Source organism: Aspergillus welwitschiae, assembly GCF_003344945.1.
Source record: "Aspergillus welwitschiae strain CBS 139.54b unplaced genomic scaffold BDQ94scaffold_7, whole genome shotgun sequence".
NCBI classification, from domain to species: Eukaryota; Fungi; Ascomycota; class Eurotiomycetes; order Eurotiales; family Aspergillaceae; genus Aspergillus; species Aspergillus welwitschiae.
In genome coordinates, this window is record NW_020798701.1 from 739,378 (window position 1) to 756,245 (window position 16,868).

Sequence of the window (16,868 nt, forward strand, 5' to 3'; positions counted from 1 at the left end):
AAATATGTATATCAGGCACAGCAGATAAGTTTAAATGAATCAAAGTTATGCGTTAGTGGATTAGCAATGGCGAAGGCGATATCCTGTTCTTATCTCTGGTGATGTTTTCTATGGTACACATCCTCAACCCTGCGGCGAGCTTGGTGGGTGAACGTTCACCCGCACGGCCCAAGTATAGCCGGCAGGCCTGGCAATGTCGACACGGCATGTCTGGCTAATTGTTCTTCAATCGCAATCCCAGGAATGTAACTTCATGATTTCTCGAAATGGGTTAGAATGCGCGATAATTGAGTTGTTCTCCCGGTTTTTAGAGACAATGTAAGACTCGTAGAAATCACAAGATCCAGGGGCCATCATAGTTCTCTAAGGCCCTTCACAAAGATACTCAGTAATAGCCTTCATTTGGTACTTAGTACTTATTCTGGAGGTAATATACTCGGCATATGTTATATGCGAAATCCTAATTCCATTAGTCGGTACAATTGACTAACTTGATAGCTATCTATTACTAGTAGTTGGTACCCGATTATTCTGGACAGCCTAACTTCCTGACATCTACGCATATAATAATCACCTTCGCCTAATGAGAACCCTGGTGTCAGTCATCAGAAAAGCCTCTTCGGAAGCCACCGTGATGCCTCGCGCTCAAGCATTCCCTTTGCAGCCTCAGCCGCGTGCTCGGCATGCTCCCCCCACCCACTAGTTTCATCTGCATGTCCATGATCGTCTCGGTTTTGCTGCTTCCCATTCATCAAATCAACAGCCCATTGTAGGTTCGCCTGTTCAGCTAGTGTGATTGGGGTCTGCTTGTCTTTCCCTTCGGCACGTGGGTCTGCCCCCGCAGACAGCAGGATCTCAATCATTCGCTCTCTGGAAGCCTGTATAGTCTTGAACATCTCCGGCTGCTGCTCCGCCTGCAGTGCAAATGTTGTCAAAAGCATGGAAAGGGGTGTTTTTCCATAGGAGTCTTGTGCGTTTGGTTTGGAGCCATGCTCGATCAACATCTTGGTCATGGCTTCGGGTTGCATTTTGACCACAGCAATATGCAGCGGACTTCGTCCCGCACTATCTCGGGAATTGGGGTCCGCGCCGTGCTCCAAGAGGATTTTCACTGTCTGCTCCGTATTCTTCGCTTCGGTGGCAATGTGCAGTGCAGTATGGCCAGTATTGATGGTATAATAGGATTGCCACAGATCTCTGGTATTCTTAAGGCTTGACAATCCACGGACCGCTGAAACGGCACCAATACTTGCTTTTTTGTTGGGATCAGCGCCATGTTCAAGAAGAACTTGCATAATGTCTTCCAAGCCGGGAATGGCCGCACACTTATGAAGGGGAGTCACTCCAGAGCTGTTTGCAACGCTCGGGTCTGCACCCTTTGCTAGCAGAGCCTTCACGGTTTCGACTGAGCGACCGTCAATGGCATAATGCAGCGGAGTGTTTTTCCCCCTCCGTGTCGCAGTACCAGGATCTGCTCTTGCGTCAAGCAGCAAACGGACCATTTTGGGACCATTCTCGGAGCTTTTGGAGGCTGCAAGATGCAATGCTGTTCGGCCAGGATGCGGAAGCCCGACAGTCGTGGCACCCACAAAGGCACCCTTACTCAAAAGCCAATCTACCATTTCCACAGACTCGGAGTCGGCCGCAATATGGATAGCGCTCCATCCAGACAAATCAGGGGCCCAGACGTGTGATGGCAGAGAGGTGTAAGTGGCCCATGTTGGTGACCGCTCAGCTAACCAGGGGAGATTCAGTCGTGCTGCAACGAATAGATGGCTCGTGCTACTGCTGTGTCCAGAATCTGTGAGGAGCATGTAAGCAGGGATCTCGAGACTACTACTGACGGAGAACCACTTACATTTACCGGAGGTATATCTCTTCAGGAGATCGTATGCTGGAGACCAGCTGGCTAACGCGGCTGAATCGATAGCAAAGAAGCTTTTCATGCCCTCCACATCTGTCTCCTCTTGGATTTTGCCTTTCTGCAGATGATGACCTACGAACACAACAGCATACTGCAGAAGGGGCAATCCTTCCAGGTATTTATCTCTGACTTCTTGAAGCCGAGTCTCATCGATCATTCCGCAGTTATCGACTGGAGGCTTGGGTACTTCACGTCGGTGAACTTCCTGAATCTGCAGATAGGCGATGCAAGCGGAGGCTATTCTTCGGTGTGCCTCCTCCGGAGTCAACCCGTACTTTGGATATTCCTTTTCACCTTCTACACTGAAGACACCCGACAGAAAGTCCTTGACTGACTGGTGACTCAGGTGTACGAAACCGTCGTGGACCTCTAATAAGGCACCCCACTTGCTTTCGATATCGCGCCGTAGTTGATCAACGTCATCTTCTGAGCTTCTAGCTCCAGCAGATTTTCCTTTTTCCTGGAGCTGAAGCACGACGTTCAGCTCCTCCAAGGCCAAGGGCCGACCGGCTAGATAGACCCACATCAACAATGATTGTAACTTTAGTCTGCAGTCCAGCGATTGTGTCTCCAACATTGCCTTGTAAAAGGCTGCCACATCGAGGGGGATGCTATGGAGCTTGTGTTCAATCTTTCTCTCTGACCAAGTTCCATCCCAACTGCGCAGATCACCCAGAATTAGCGATAGCCACATGAACATGCCTTTGGAGTTTTTCTTTAGCAAGCTGGTGGTGAAATGCAGTATAGAATCGGAGAAGCCCCGGTACTCCTGAATGCACTTGAGGGACTTGTCGGTGACTTGTTCAATATCCGGTTGGTTGTCTGTGGGCATGTCGATGATATATTCGGGACGCAATACATTGCGGACAATGCTACTTCCTCGATCAGAGATAATGAAGCGCAAACTGAACTGCTCGCCTTGCTTTACGGCTTCATCGTTGATGCTTTTAGTGAGCTCCTTGATCAAGAACACAACATCGTTCTGGTATTGTCCACATTGATCCAAACCATCAACAATAAAGTAGACAACTTCCACTTCTGGATCTGGAATCAGTTCTTCCAGAATTTTTTGTAAAACATCCTTGGACTGGAATTCGACCGGGTCGGATCCTGTGGCATCCAAGTCTTCGACCTTTTGGATATGTTTCTGCAAGTGTTTCACCAAACTCCGATTCTGGTTGAACAGGCGGTACATCAACGTCCTCAAGATCCAGATAGGGGTTTGCCGATGGTCATTTCTGTCATCACAAAAGCAGGTAGCCGCCATTGTTTTCCCGGTAGGGCCCAGTGAGAGAAGCGGCTTTTCCACCGGGGATGAACCCGGAGAACCAACACGCTTCTGCCTTGCCACTTCTTTGGCGAGGAACTTTAGCAGCACACTTTTGCCACTACCGGGGATGCCTGCAACATATAGCGGGCCTGTTTCAGCGGGGTTCTTCTCGATCCATTGCTGAAACGGCGCACTGTCCAAGAGCCATTCGCATGTTCCGGGCTCAGCATCACGGAGGTCTTTTCTGTCTTCTGGGTCACGACCAATGAGGGCGTCAAGGAGTTTGTCTTCCGCGGTTTTTCGCTCGCCTAAATTTAAAGACGTATCGTTAGGCTCTCTGATCAAGCTCAGAAGGATGCGTTTGCTTTCCCTACCCATATACACAGATGCGCCAGCGGCAATGTTGATGCCTTGAATTGCATCACTGTAGAATGAGGCCTCCATGTGTCCGTAATTCTGGCCCATCTGGAGCCCCTTGTTCTCCGAGTTGGCAAAGTCGGCTGTCAGCGCGGGCACCGGTTCCGGCTTTTATCTAGTGTCAACCTAACATGCACTGCATTTTGCAGAGTGTTGGTTTTCCTTGGCTCACCTCTGTCTTTGAGCCCGGGATTCTCATTGTACCGGTGGTTGATGGAACTCTCGAAGATACGTAATGTTAATTGGGGTATATGAACTTGAGGGGGGACTGACTCTTTCAGTAGACTTCCAGGTCTGTATTTGTCTGAGCCGGTTATTATCTCCTCTCACTGCCGAGGGATCGACATGACAGAGAAGGTTCATCTCTCCGATCTCAATGTTCATACAGAGCAGGTGGGTCTCCCTGCAGCTCGGACTCCATCGTCCAGCTCAGCCCGGGACTAGCAGGAACCCTCGGATACCCAGCCGTGTCTGGTACGTAGAGTGGATCATCGCTCAATCATAATTTGTGGGTCTGCCATGATGTAGGTAGTAGTGGCCATACTTAAGGGGTTTGGAATGCAAGACATAGGTCTTTCTTGAGGCAGACATACTGATCAGCTCTAGCGGTGACTCCCAGGTCGTGTGACAAGACATTACATATCACATTGCACCTCCCCTGCTACATCGGAGATGGGCGTAACTGTTTAGACGCATCACTAGGTATTCTAGCCTTTTCTAGCAACCATTCACTGCCTTCTCCTCCCCTGACCGTCCCTGGTCCTTGATAGGCCTCGGGAGACGAGAATATTTAAACCACCCTCTTCGTCTGCTCTCCAGGAAGAAGCGATTTGTCGCTTTTAGTCTACTAGTTACGGCGCTGATAGTGTCTCAAAGTGTCAATATAAACAAACATCTCTTGGTTGCAAACCAATTATATCTTCGAACATGTCTATCAAGACCATAAAGGACGTCTCCGAAGCTAGAGTGGAGTATGACAACCTTCCAGTCCAAGTCGTTAGCATACTCCAAATGTGTGACTAACCAAGATGATGCCTTCTAGCATTGTCTTTGTCCATGGTTTGGAGACAGACCGGAAATCCTGGAGGACCGAAGATGATGTCTTCTGGCCAGGAACGGTTCTTCCCAAGCTGGTCAATAACGCCCGCATCCTGGCATTCGAGTCTGACGATATAAACGTCGATACCATCTGGAACACGGAGGATTTGATGACTGACGTCTCCGATGAACTGTGTGATGAGCTTGTGGGAGTGCGCAGCGGCGATGTAGTCCGTCATCCATTTCCTACACGTCAGGCTTCATTTACTCCTGTGGTGCTAACTTTATTCCAGGCTAAGCGACCCATCATATTTATTGCCCATTGTCTTGGTGGCCTGATTTGCGAACACGTACGTGCACTTCTCCGCTTCCTTCACTTCTGATATGTCCCCGATATGTCCGAAGGCCGCTACTAACACTCCCATGTAGGCTCTCGTTCGAGCAGCCAACGATGATGACAAAAAGCAAGTTGCGGAGTGCACCTTGGGACTCATGCTTCTCGGAACCCCATACTATTCTCCGGCGAACATTAGCGAAGCAACCAAATATTTCCGCCTGGCACAGCAGGATATTCCTAGCCCCGAGGATCTGCAGGCCATGTCGCAGTACATGCTGGAATATGGGCGAGAATTTGACCAATTCCGACAGACGGCTCCGTTAAAATTGAAGATATTCTTCGAGGGAGCGCCTACGAGGGTCGACGGCGAAGAATTCAAGGTAGTTGAGTCGGCCGTGGTTGCATTGCCCGATACCCAGAAGCAGCTTGTTCGCATCGGGTATAGCCATCACAGCATGAGTTGCTTCAAGAATGAGAATGACAAGGAATTCAAGAAGATCTTCAATCCGCTGAAGTCCTGGTTGGGTAGTCTTCCGAGTCCGGAAGAGAAGGGCACTGTTAACAATAACTCGAATGCCTCGTTCGCGGGGTCTAATAACTCTGGCTTGCAGCTTGGGCAGAATGCCGGGGCGCTCAATGGGTTTTCCTTTGGTCGCTAGATAGGTTTTGATACGCCCTTTTACGATCAGGCAATTAGTTCAGCTACCCCTTCCTGTTTGGGTAAAGATGTTCCATTTCTACCTTTTTTCCCTGCATAGTATTTACTTGTGAGATACATCTGTATGATCTTGTAATTCAAGGATTTACATTTCTCTATAAGTCGGTACATGGCACTACCGAGGGTTATATGTATAGTAATTTCATGCCTTTCAGTAGCCTCAATCTTTATACTGAAAGCAGGAAAAACAAGACAGGCAGGGCTATAATTCAGCAGATTGCCGCTAACTCTTTATCATTTACAGCAGGTGGAGTAGTATAATACCACCTGGGGTTCTAGCTTCCCGTGTAAAAAGCCCTTGAAATGGCTTGAGGACCATAATGCATGTAGAGGAGGACTGACCGTCCAGTAGAAAGTCCCGGAATCTTCTTACGGCGCCTAGTAGCGCCACTCACGCATGTCCACGCTTTAGTTGAAGCAAAAGCATTTGACAGGACATCTCGCCGGGTCGTGTCGAGGGGGAGCAGCGTTTAATTCAGTCAGTAGCGGTGTGCAAAGGCGAGTTGTCCGACCGCATCAGGCTATCTTAGCGCGCAAGTAGGCAACCTGCATCAATACACAACCAGGCAGGAGGCTTACGCAGGCCGTCACTTCTGCTAAGTCACTGAGTATGACACCATAGTGCAGGTACATGTCAATGTCATTTAATCACACACTTCACGAAATCGGCGAATTGATCGTAAACATATCGGATATCTACCGAAGTAACACCGCTTATATCTCCTGCCTCGTCCCTACGCCTCTGCGGTGTTGACCCCCAGCCATCACAAACCTCCGCAGCACCAAACATTAGCTCTGCACTAACTATGCAGGCCTATGTTTTGAATCGGTTACCCCGACGAGTGACGAAGTCTGTATCGGGGAGGGGAAACAATATTCGGGGCTGGATATCATCCTGAGTATGATTCGTTGTAACTAGATAGGTAGGCTAAAGCTGCTTCCGCTGCTACTGCGAGGGATGAATTGGCTAGTTAGTAACGCTTTCTGCCTGAGCGTATTTGCAGCCTGCAGCCGTAGCTCATCTGTCACATGTAGGCCGTCGTTAGGGTCGGACGAGTCACCCTTCAGACATCATCGTACAGCTCGAAGCCAAGCAACCACTACAACCAGTAGGCTATTTTCCCCACTAAGAGCGGGGTAGGGTATCAATCATTCTCCGCTGGGAATAAAAAAAAGAAAATCATGACGTGTCGTTTGGGCTATGAACTGGCATGTCAGACGAAAGCCCCAAAATGGTAAAGGCCGCCATCAGACAATGACTGGAATGTTGCTCGATCTCTACAATGATCGACGGTCTCTTTCGGGGGCCCACTCTGTTGAGGAGCTGAGAAAGGTTCGGCAAAGCCGGCGCGTCGCGAGACTATTCAGCTTCTTGAATAATTAGCCTTTCGTTTGTGCAGCCTTCCGGCCGCACCTTTAGCTGAAGGGTCGGTGGGGGAAAAAGCATTGGGATCATCTCAAGGACTGCTTGCTGGCTGACTGGCTGAGTCTGCGAAGTCCAATAGGGCCGGTGAGGAGAGAGGAGGGGGAGCGTAGGAGTACGACGGACCATGGGTTGGATTATTAGTAGGGTTTCCATGCATGAAATTGCGAGACCTGAGCGTGGGCTTCTGTTCCTTATCTAATGCTGTCTTGAAGACGTACGACTGGCTCCAGGCCTTTTCATCGTTTTATTTCGCATCTGTTTAATTAATCACTGGCACACCAACATGGCCTCAAACGGCGGGTCGTCCGTCGCTCAGCTCTGGCAAGATGCGATCGCGGAATACGAAAATGCGACCGGCAAAAACCTTCGCCTGGGCCAATTCAAGAGCATGGACGAGGTGATGGCAGGAACAGAGGGCTTATCGAACAACTTTAGCAATTTCCGTTCCGACAAGTCCAAAGTAAGCAAGATGAGGACGGCGTTCAAAAACAACATGTGGTTGATTCAGGATATTGTCAACACCATACAATCTGTTGGCAATGCTGCATCGGTATGATATAATCCAACATCCAACAACAAGTAAATCATCACGATACTTACTCTCTTTAGATATTTCCCCCCGCAATGCCAGCTACTTTGATCTTCTCGGCGTTCGGGCAGGTCATGCAGTCGTTTTCCACGGTCTCTGCCGACTATGACACTGTCATGGGGTTCTTTGAATTCACCCATCGGTTCTTCGACCGACTTTCGATTATCGACCAGAAAATGCCGGAATTGCCTCCGTTTCAAAGATGCATCAGCCGCGTCTTCTCTAGCATACTTAGGATTTGCGCCATCGCGCAGAAGTATACCAAAGAGAAGCGGTTCAGTAAGTTTCCACTATCTATGCTATTTCTTACACAAGCTTATGCAAGAAACAGAGAAATGGTTCGATAGTCTCCTCAAGGGAAACGATGGCGAACTTGCCGCCGCCAGCGAGGAGTTAGAAACGGCCATCAACGATATGAGCCAAGCCGTCGGGCTATCAACTTTGAAGACGGTCGATGTCATGAACAGAGTCGTCGACAGCATGAACGGGAACGTCGAGTTCCTAGTCTCCAATGCCAACCTCATTGACGAAAGAACCGCAGCGATCCAATCAAACACGGATGCCATTCGCGAGCAGAACCGAGATATCGCATCCAAGCAGGACGATATGACAGACATGCAGCGGGAGATGATGAGGCAGTTATCCGAGCAGTCCAAGTTACTCAACCAAGCGGTGGGATTCTTCGATTCGCTTCAGATTGGCGAAAGCTTCGGCAAGGAATTCGAAACAAGCCTGCTGAAAGTCGACGTGATCAAGCTGCGTCTCACTCGGTGGGGAAAATCCGTCGGATTAGCCAACTTGGACGACCTGGGATCTTCTCGCGAGATCAAGCTTGCTCCTGAGGACATTCCGAAGGTGCAAGATCTCCTCAATGAGATCCTGGAGCTAATTGCGGACGCGGATAAGCTTTCGGGCCGCTTCAAGAAGAAGAATCCCGCGGCTCTTACCATGGATCCTCTTATGGAGCTGGACAATACCGCTGCCTCACTTCATCAGCAGATGGATTTGCTCGCCAAGGGACGACAGGGTGACTCGGCGGTCAGCCCGGATGATGCTTTGGTTATTTATCAGATGAAGGATTTCTCACGATTAATCGAAGACACCAATGGTTTGGTCGACGACTTAATCGAATTGTTCCCAGCTGTGCAGGATGAGCAGCGCAAGATTTGTGAGGATGAGGTCTCGCGGTTGAAGAAGGTCCAGAATGGCCTGCCCCTGCTGAAAAATGTGGCTGCTGGCCAGGATGATCTTTTGCGTGATACTGTTGTGAAGGCCATCCAGTCTACAACCACCTACAACAATAGTGTTGTGTTCACGGGGGAGAACTACGGATTCCAGGTTGGGAATAACGTTGGCAGGATTGGCAATGTGCGATTCGGTCAGTACCAGTAGAACGTGCTGTGATGCAATGATTGAATGAATTATCTGTATTAGAATTTGAAGTGAATGCAGAATGAAAGCACTTTCAGAAGAATTCCTCTATGTATTCAGAACGTCTTCACGACCTACCACAACCAATAAAGCAAACTACGCAATCCACAATTGTACTCTATATAATGCAAACACAACGACAAAGTATCATTTGGCAAACAAAATAAAGTATCCACGGGTTCAAGCATTCCTATTCACCAACCCTGAATGCTCCGGAACTGGCGACAACAACACCTCACCCACAATGGCCCGTCTCGCATTCTCCATCGCCCACTCCTCCATCTTCGCCAGCGTCTCACACGTATGCGTCCCAATATGCGGCACCAAAAGCGCACGTTCATTCTTCACAAGCTTCTCATTAATCTCCGGCTCCCGTTCATACACATCCAACCCCACAGCGCCAATATGCCCAGTCTCCAGGGCATCAGCCATAGCAGCCTCATCGATAATAGCACCACGAGCGGTGTTGATAATAACAACACCGGGCTTCATTTTTGCGATCTCGGCTGCGCCAATCAAGTGCTTTGTATTCGCATTCAACGGCACGTTAATACTAATGATATCGCTCTCAGTGAGCAGCTTCTCAAAAGAGACATACTCGGCCCCCGCGGATAACTCAGCAGATAAAGGACGTCGATTATGATAGACGGTCTTGATACCAAAAGGCTCGCAGCGCTGTTTGATAGCGCGACCGATTCGGCCCATGCCGAGGATACCTAGCGTCTTGCCTTGGGGGTCGTGGCCGAAACCTACGCCTTGTTTGAAGGTTCCTGCGCGGAGGGAGCGAATCGCAGGGTTGAGGTTTCGGAGAGCACCCAGGAGGAGGAGGACCGCTAGGTCAGCGGTTGCATCTGTGACTGGGTCTGGGGCATTGGTGACGATGATGCCTCGCTTGGCGCAGGCTTCCGTGTCGATTGGGTCATAGCCTTGCGATTGGTTTTAGTGAGGCTGTTTTGGGTACTAGGTGGGAACCTTACCTGCTCCATTGTGAAAAATATATTTGCAGCTTTCGGGAAGATGATTGATTAGTTCTGCGTCGAACTTGCCGGCTACCTTCACAGAGTTTTTTATTAGATTACTGATGCGGGTGGATGTCCGATCTTATCACGGATAGGTAAGGGTAATCAATACTCACTGCACCGCTAGCGGATGTCCGATAGATGGCAAAAATATCTTTATATTTGTCTGTGACATCTTTGAAGAACTCCTCCCTGCCTTTACTTGTCACTACCTCTGTGTGGGCATGTTCTTGGAGCTTCTTATAAAACGGCACTGCGTGCCTCACGGGGTTGAAGAAGAGAATGCGGGGCTTAGCCGACGACATGGTTCTGATACTGTTGCGAGGGAATAGAGTCCACGCTGCTTTCTGTCCGAGCCTCATCTTTTATGGTTCTGTTGACAATGAACTTATTACATTTATTTATTGTATTTGGGTCTTTGAAAAAAAGATTAACCATGACGGTTGTCTGTTCCGAGCAGGGTATTTGCAGCCGGAGTAGGTTACGGCTAAACCTCCTCCACCCATGGTTCAGATTTAGTGTCATGGCAAAACATTTAGGCTCATCCACACAACATCCGATACTTGTTGTATGTGGTATGTATCACTGTCCACGTTCTTAACTCCACGTTTATGGTGCAATCTGGGGTAATATCGCGGGGTGTAGCCAAGCATCTTAGATCAGTAACGTCTGACTCCGCATAATGCTCGACAGTACGTGTTTCTGTTGACTGTCATGGGCGTATAGGTGATAGTACAGGCCATGGTATTTAAAGATTGAGTTTATATATATTGTTATTCTCTTCTTCCATGTGAAGCAGTTGATCTCATCTTTTGAACAGTCTATCTTTTCTACAAATCCATCTACATAAACTATATTATTCCCATATTGCCCACTACCGCAGCCTCATCAGCATGACTTTTGCAGGCCTCAATGGCTCATCACTAGCTAGAGCCCGCATTTGTCTCATAGTTGCCCCTGCTTTCCTCTTATACGGCTACAATCAGTCCAACATCGGTGGAGTGCTAGATTATCCATCATTCATCAAGCATTTCCCACCGATAGATACGAGTTACACCACAGGTTCTGTCAAGAACCACAATGCAACCATTCAGGGCATGTTCCCATATCCATATTATATCTGGTATATTCTAATTTTCGGTGGATGTATAGGAACAGTGGTCGCCATCTACACCATCGGATGCCTCATCGGTGCCCTCTCAATCACCCAGCTCGGGAACCGGATCGGACGACGGAAATCCCTCATTACCGTTGCTGCAGTAGCCACTATCGGTCTGGTCATTCAAGCTACGTCCTGCCACATAGCCCAGCTTTTCGTTGGCCGCATCATCTCCGGAATCGGCACTGGTGGAGTGAACGCCGTAGTGCCAGTCTGGCAAAGCGAGTGCACGAAACCCAAGAGCCGAGGGAAGAATGTCGTGGTCATCGGCGTGTTCATCGCCTCAGGAGTCGCGATCGCCAGCTGGGTGAACGTCGGTCTCTCTTTTATAGAAGGGAATGAGGTATCCTGGCGCCTCCCTCTGGCTCTGCCAATCGTGTTCACTCTGCTACTCATGGCATTTACCATGTCTTTTCCCGAATCCCCCCGCTGGCTCATCAGCAAAGGTCTCAAGACAGAAGCCCGCGTTGCTATGCACGCACTATCCGACAATCACACAGTCAGCTACGAAGCGATCGACGCAGAAATTGAGACCATTTACCTCGCTCTCCGCGAATCCTCTACATCAGAATACGGCTTCGCCAACTTCTTCAAACGGGGACCTCAACGCCTTTTCTACCGTCTATGCCTTGCCATCGCCGTCAACTTCAGCGCCCAAATGACGGGAGCCAACGTAATAACCTACTACGGAAAAATTATCTTCCAAGAATCCCTCGGCCTCGAAGCAGAGAAAGCAGCCATCCTCAGCGCCGGTGTCCTAACATGGAAGATCTTCGCCGCTTTCTCAGCCTACCTATCCGTAGACCGTTGCGGCCGCAAGCCACTCTTCATCATCTCCGCGTTAGGAATGGGGACATCCATGGCCGGACTAACGGGGACAGTCTGGGCTATTGATAATCGTTACACGTATGGCGCGAGTATCTCTGCAACGTTCTTTCTCTTTTTCTACATGTCTTTCTTCCCGCTTGGGTTCTTGGCTGCGAATTTCTTGTATGCGGCGGAAATTGCACCCCAGGAGCTGAGGATCCATTTGGCTGCGATTGGAACGGCAACGCATTGGCTGTTTAATTTTGTTATCGCGGAAATTACACCCGTTGCGTTTGCCACCATCAGGTGGAGATATTATATTGTCTATGCGGTGGTTGGGTTTGGCGTTGCTTTGATGGTTTATTTCTGGTTCCCCGAGACCAAGGGTCGCTCGTTGGAGGAGATGGATCGGCTATTTGAGGATCCGGGGCGTTGGTGGGAGGTTACTGCATATGCGAGAGGGATGGAAGGAATGGATATGGGGCAGGTGGATAGAGAGGATGTGAAGATGAGCACGAGTCATATTGAGAAGGCTTAGTTGATAGACTCAGTAGCCCAGGCAGGGGTAGTAGGTCAGAAGCGAGATGACAATTAGTCAGGATATCTCCGTTATTTTGAGGTTGGTTCTTTCTTTACTGTTCTGCCACCTGACGCTCTGCTAGCCGTGAGAGCTCTGAGATAGGGGCACAGTCGAGAGTAGAAGGAAGTATATTGATTGTTAGCCAAGCCCTGTCTCCAAAGACACATGGATACTATTCAGAGGCCTGAAGGAAGCAAGATTAGTACGACAATGGGAAATAGGCAGTCTCCGTTTAGCACTCATTCTGACAATCCTAAATGTTTTCAAGTGTTTTGCAAAAAGCCCACCTCCAATGACTTTTACAGAAGCGATCGAGTATTATATGCCATCATTTAGGCTCATCCTACCCCGGCTATGTTTCAAGTGCGCGTTTCTGGTGTGGTATGGGGTAATATTATCGGATGTAGCTACGTCTCTTACCCTCATAGCTTCTGACTCCACAAGATGCTCGACAATGAGTGCTCCTAAATGGCCTTCTCTGGATTTAGCGCTGAGTCCTCACCACGGATGGATGCTTTCCGTCAAAGCAGGCAATCAGATAGCTGGGTGCCTATGTTGTACGCACGAACGTGACAAAGGAGAGTTAAGATCGTCCTACATCTTTGGTACTATGGTTCTTCTTCATACGAAAGCTTGGATACTCTAAGTACAAATCAAGACCATCCTGTTACAGGATATAGCGTCCGCGAGAATAAAGCTCCATGGTCTTTTTATAACTGACCTGTTCGTGCGCTCAGGGAGTTGCTCGGATCTCCTGGAGAGTGTAAGAAGTGAATAACTTCATTGCCACACCTGCTCCATGATCTAGATGTCTCAAGTGCTGCCGTATATAGGGCAAGCCTTCAAGTTGGCCGTGATAATAATATCGTAGAGCATCACTACCTGGGCTGTAGGGAGACTTTCTCCTGTTTTGCGCGCTGCAATGGCACGGTTAACAACGTCCGGACAACCCTGTTGTTGTATAGCCCATTTGGCCCCATCTAACTTCGAAGAAAATTCTCCTGTAATGATGTATCGCCAGCCTCGGCAAGCGTTTAGAACACTGTTGGCTGAGTTTAATTCATTCGCTTGGTGCCAGTAGAGCGAATTCATGATTGCTTCTAAGATCCAGCGTCGGGGCAAGGCGCTGAAAGCGTCGGTTACATCTAGGCCGTATAGTTTACGGCCAAGTTCACGTCCCATAGCAATATCAAGTAGAAACCAGTGGCTTGCCTCGCTAGCGGGGTCAAGACAAATATAATCAGATTGATAAGGTCCTGTGTTCAGATTGAGTTCGAAGCAAGGATGACGACTGGCTGGATTTACAGCATCTTGAGCATAGACCACAAACTCAAGTTTGGTAGCCGGGCACGGTAAAGCATCCTGGTTGACGCAGTTTATAACTGCCTGCTTATCAACGGTATCAAGCGGATTCTTTACTATAGCCTGCACGTCAAGGTCGCTGAGGCCAGACTCATAAGCACCATAACTTGCTGAACCGAATAAGTACACGCCGACGAGCTGGTCTTTGAGGTACTCAGTAAGACGCTTGACTAGTTCCTTAAGATAGGCTTCCACGTCTTCTGGTAGGTTATTGCCCATTATTGTTGTCTCTATTCCGGTTAATCATTGCCAGATCTGTAAGTAGTTGCACAGACAACACTTGGTGGTTGCCAGGCCTTCTTTACTTACATTTTTTGATATCGTAGGGCGAGAAGATTTGGAGTCCTGGGTAATATGACTTGGTTGGCAGGGATGGAAAAGTGAACTGAGTTGAATTTGATAAACGCTCGTAAAGGAATGTAAGACGAAGATAACATGCGCGGGGTTTCAAGGCTTCCTGCCTAAGGCATTAACTTCGAGCGGAATGTATGCCATTAGGAGATGCTAGTCGTTAGTGCTTCATTTAGTGCAGATGAACACAAGAATCTACTGTTGCACCAACACGTGCTGGTCACTAGCCCGAATGGGGCAAAGCCTATGCTTGTGGCCGCTAACGGCAATTTGCTGCCTGAGGAATATGGCTACTCGGGTTTTAAGCCGTCTTAAAAGCCGACAGGAATCAGTTATAAAAGACTCTGTACTTGAGCAGGATATTCCTTCATTCTTTTCATTTAGATTAATATTCAGTCCATTCTACAAGAATCAGATACTCGTCCATCTTTTCTGTTGTCTCTGTGAATCAAACGCTGCAAGATGGCAGCCAAAGAAGGAGGTATGTCTCCCTTCCGTGATGCGGACCCATCCATCTCCACGCCAGCCCTATGGAACATCAACACCAGCCAAGACCTTCTACTAACCATTTCCTCCATCGTCCACAGAATCAGTCCCATCGGAGGCCGCTCCATCCCAAGTCTCCCTCAACGACACAAGAAATCTCGTCCAAGATGCCCACCTAGTCAGTCGCCTTCCCAATACCTCTATCACAAACTCGCTAACATTAATATACTACTATAGGTAACATGGGCCATGGACGACCGCGAAAACCCCAAAAACTGGAGCATCAGCAAGAAATGGGCTGTGACGATCACCGTGTCGCTCTTCACATTCATTTCCCCCGTCTCATCGTCCATGATCTCACCCGCCTTGACCAAGATCGCCAAAGAACTCAACATCACATCGCAAGTGGAGTCCGAACTAAGTCTCTCTGTCTTCGTGCTCGCCTATGCCGTCGGCCCACTCTGCTTCGGCCCGCTATCCGAACTCTTTGGTCGTGCCTACGTCCTGCAATGCAGTAATCTATGCTACGTGGCGTGGAACCTGGGATGCGGTTTCGCGCAGACATCGGGGCAGTTGATCGCGTTTCGATTCATGAGTGGGATAGCAGGTAGTGCGCCGTTAGCTATTGGTGGTGGTGTTCTCAGGTACGCCTTCCCCTTTCTTCTCTTCCCAATCACCTCCCCGAACAGCACAACTAATATTGTGAAAGTGACTGCTGGAACGCCGACCAACGCGGCAAAGCCGTCGGTATCTACAGCCTGGCCCCCCTTCTCGGTCCCGTCGTGGGCCCCATCGCGGGCGGCTTCATCGCCGAAACGACGACCTGGCGGTGGGTCTTCTGGGCGACAAGCATCGCCGGCGCCGTGATCCAACTAATCGGGCTGGCCTTCCTGCCCGAGACATATGCACCGACATTGCTCAAACGACGCGCGCGGACCCTGCGCCAGAAGACTGGCGACGAGGGATACCACACGGAAGCAGACACGCAGAACGCAAGCCTGGTGTCCACATTGCAGCGCGCTCTCGTCCGTCCATTCATTCTCCTCACCACGCAGCCCATTGTGCAAGTCATCGCGCTGTACATGGCGTATCTCTTCGGATTGTTTTACCTGTTGCTCTCGACCTTCCCTCAAGTCTGGGAGGAGGTCTACGGTGAGAGCGTCGGCATTGGCGGGCTGAACTACATTTCCCTGGGCATTGGATTTGTGTTGGGAGCGCAGGTGAACGCGCGTGCCAGCGACCGCATCTACAAACAGCTCAAGGCCAAGCGGAATAACACCGGACTACCCGAGTTCCGTATCCCGGCTATGTTTGTCGGCTCATTGTTTATCCCTGTCGGGTTGTTCTGGTATGGATGGAGTGTGCAGGCTCATATCCACTGGATTATGCCCAATATCGGTATTGTGTTGTTCAGTATTGGGAGCATTGTTTGTCTGCAGTGTATGCAGACGTACGTGATCGATAGTTATACGCGGTTTGCGGCGAGTGGGTTGGCTGCTGCGGTCGTGTTGAGGAGTCTGGCGGGCTTTAGTTTCCCGTTGTTTGCGCCGTATATGTATGATAAGCTGCAGTATGGCTGGGGGAATAGTTTGCTTGGATTTTTGAGTATTGGGATTGGAGTGCCGGCGCCTTGGGTGTTTTGGTTTTGGGGGGCGAAGTTGAGGGGGATGTCGAGGTATGCTTCTGGCTGAGTTATTTCTCTATTGTTTTTGTGGATGGGGATGGGGTTATGGTTCCTTTTCTTGCTGTTTGGTGCCTGGTTAGACTGTGTTGGGTTTTGTTTCTGTATTAGATCTCTCCTCTCTCTTTTTGACTCTCGTATGTCATGTTTGGATGAAAAGTCTGTGATGTGTCGATCACATTAGATGATGTAGTTGCTGTGAGATTACTGTCGCTTGGACCTGTACAAATATGACCAACGAGTGTAATTATAATGTGAAATTTGAGTAAGGGA

The 16,868-nt window shown here is 49.2% G+C and overlaps 7 protein-coding genes across 7 annotated transcripts; 4 read left to right on the top strand and 3 right to left on the bottom strand.

Moving 5' to 3' along the window:
* Positions 1 to 605: 605 nt before the first annotated feature.
* On the bottom strand, positions 606 to 3,810 carry BDQ94DRAFT_157797 (ankyrin repeat domain-containing protein; the record flags this gene model as incomplete). The annotated part of the gene is made up of 6 exons (XM_026768808.1): positions 606 to 2,906; positions 2,940 to 3,224; positions 3,258 to 3,277; positions 3,317 to 3,502; positions 3,569 to 3,719; positions 3,784 to 3,810. The coding sequence occupies 6 exons, from the start codon at positions 3,808 to 3,810 to the stop codon at positions 606 to 608; spliced, it is 2,970 nt and encodes a 989-aa protein (XP_026629320.1).
* A 728-nt stretch (positions 3,811 to 4,538) lies between these two features.
* On the top strand, positions 4,539 to 5,645 carry BDQ94DRAFT_167917 (uncharacterized protein; the record flags this gene model as incomplete). The annotated part of the gene is made up of 4 exons (XM_026770935.1): positions 4,539 to 4,582; positions 4,654 to 4,879; positions 4,943 to 4,999; positions 5,079 to 5,645. 4 exons carry the CDS (start codon positions 4,539 to 4,541, stop codon positions 5,643 to 5,645), a joined length of 894 nt encoding a protein of 297 aa, XP_026629321.1.
* A 1,768-nt stretch (positions 5,646 to 7,413) lies between these two features.
* Positions 7,414 to 9,111, top strand: BDQ94DRAFT_167918 (prion-inhibition and propagation-domain-containing protein; the record flags this gene model as incomplete). Its single annotated transcript, XM_026770936.1, has 3 exons — positions 7,414 to 7,680; positions 7,740 to 7,998; positions 8,051 to 9,111. The coding sequence occupies 3 exons, from the start codon at positions 7,414 to 7,416 to the stop codon at positions 9,109 to 9,111; spliced, it is 1,587 nt and encodes a 528-aa protein (XP_026629322.1).
* Positions 9,112 to 9,330: 219 nt separating this feature from the next.
* On the bottom strand, positions 9,331 to 10,474 carry BDQ94DRAFT_167919 (D-mandelate dehydrogenase-like dehydrogenase; the record flags this gene model as incomplete). The annotated part of the gene is made up of 3 exons (XM_026770937.1): positions 9,331 to 10,076; positions 10,128 to 10,203; positions 10,286 to 10,474. The coding sequence occupies 3 exons, from the start codon at positions 10,472 to 10,474 to the stop codon at positions 9,331 to 9,333; spliced, it is 1,011 nt and encodes a 336-aa protein (XP_026629323.1).
* Positions 10,475 to 11,062: 588 nt separating this feature from the next.
* Positions 11,063 to 12,673, top strand: BDQ94DRAFT_157800 (general substrate transporter; the record flags this gene model as incomplete). Its single annotated transcript, XM_026768809.1, has 2 exons — positions 11,063 to 11,264; positions 11,322 to 12,673. The coding sequence occupies 2 exons, from the start codon at positions 11,063 to 11,065 to the stop codon at positions 12,671 to 12,673; spliced, it is 1,554 nt and encodes a 517-aa protein (XP_026629324.1).
* A 633-nt stretch (positions 12,674 to 13,306) lies between these two features.
* Positions 13,307 to 14,503, bottom strand: BDQ94DRAFT_138868 (uncharacterized protein). Its single transcript, XM_026765320.1, has 2 exons — positions 14,387 to 14,503; positions 13,307 to 14,307 (listed from the first exon to the last, which is right to left on the bottom strand). The coding sequence occupies exon 2, from the start codon at positions 14,294 to 14,296 to the stop codon at positions 13,529 to 13,531; it is 768 nt and encodes a 255-aa protein (XP_026629325.1). The 5' UTR covers positions 14,297 to 14,307; positions 14,387 to 14,503; the 3' UTR covers positions 13,307 to 13,528.
* A 387-nt stretch (positions 14,504 to 14,890) lies between these two features.
* On the top strand, positions 14,891 to 16,605 carry BDQ94DRAFT_167922 (MFS transporter; the record flags this gene model as incomplete). Its single annotated transcript, XM_026770938.1, has 4 exons — positions 14,891 to 14,909; positions 15,016 to 15,092; positions 15,152 to 15,558; positions 15,624 to 16,605. The coding sequence occupies 4 exons, from the start codon at positions 14,891 to 14,893 to the stop codon at positions 16,603 to 16,605; spliced, it is 1,485 nt and encodes a 494-aa protein (XP_026629326.1).
* Positions 16,606 to 16,868: the final 263 nt, after the last annotated feature.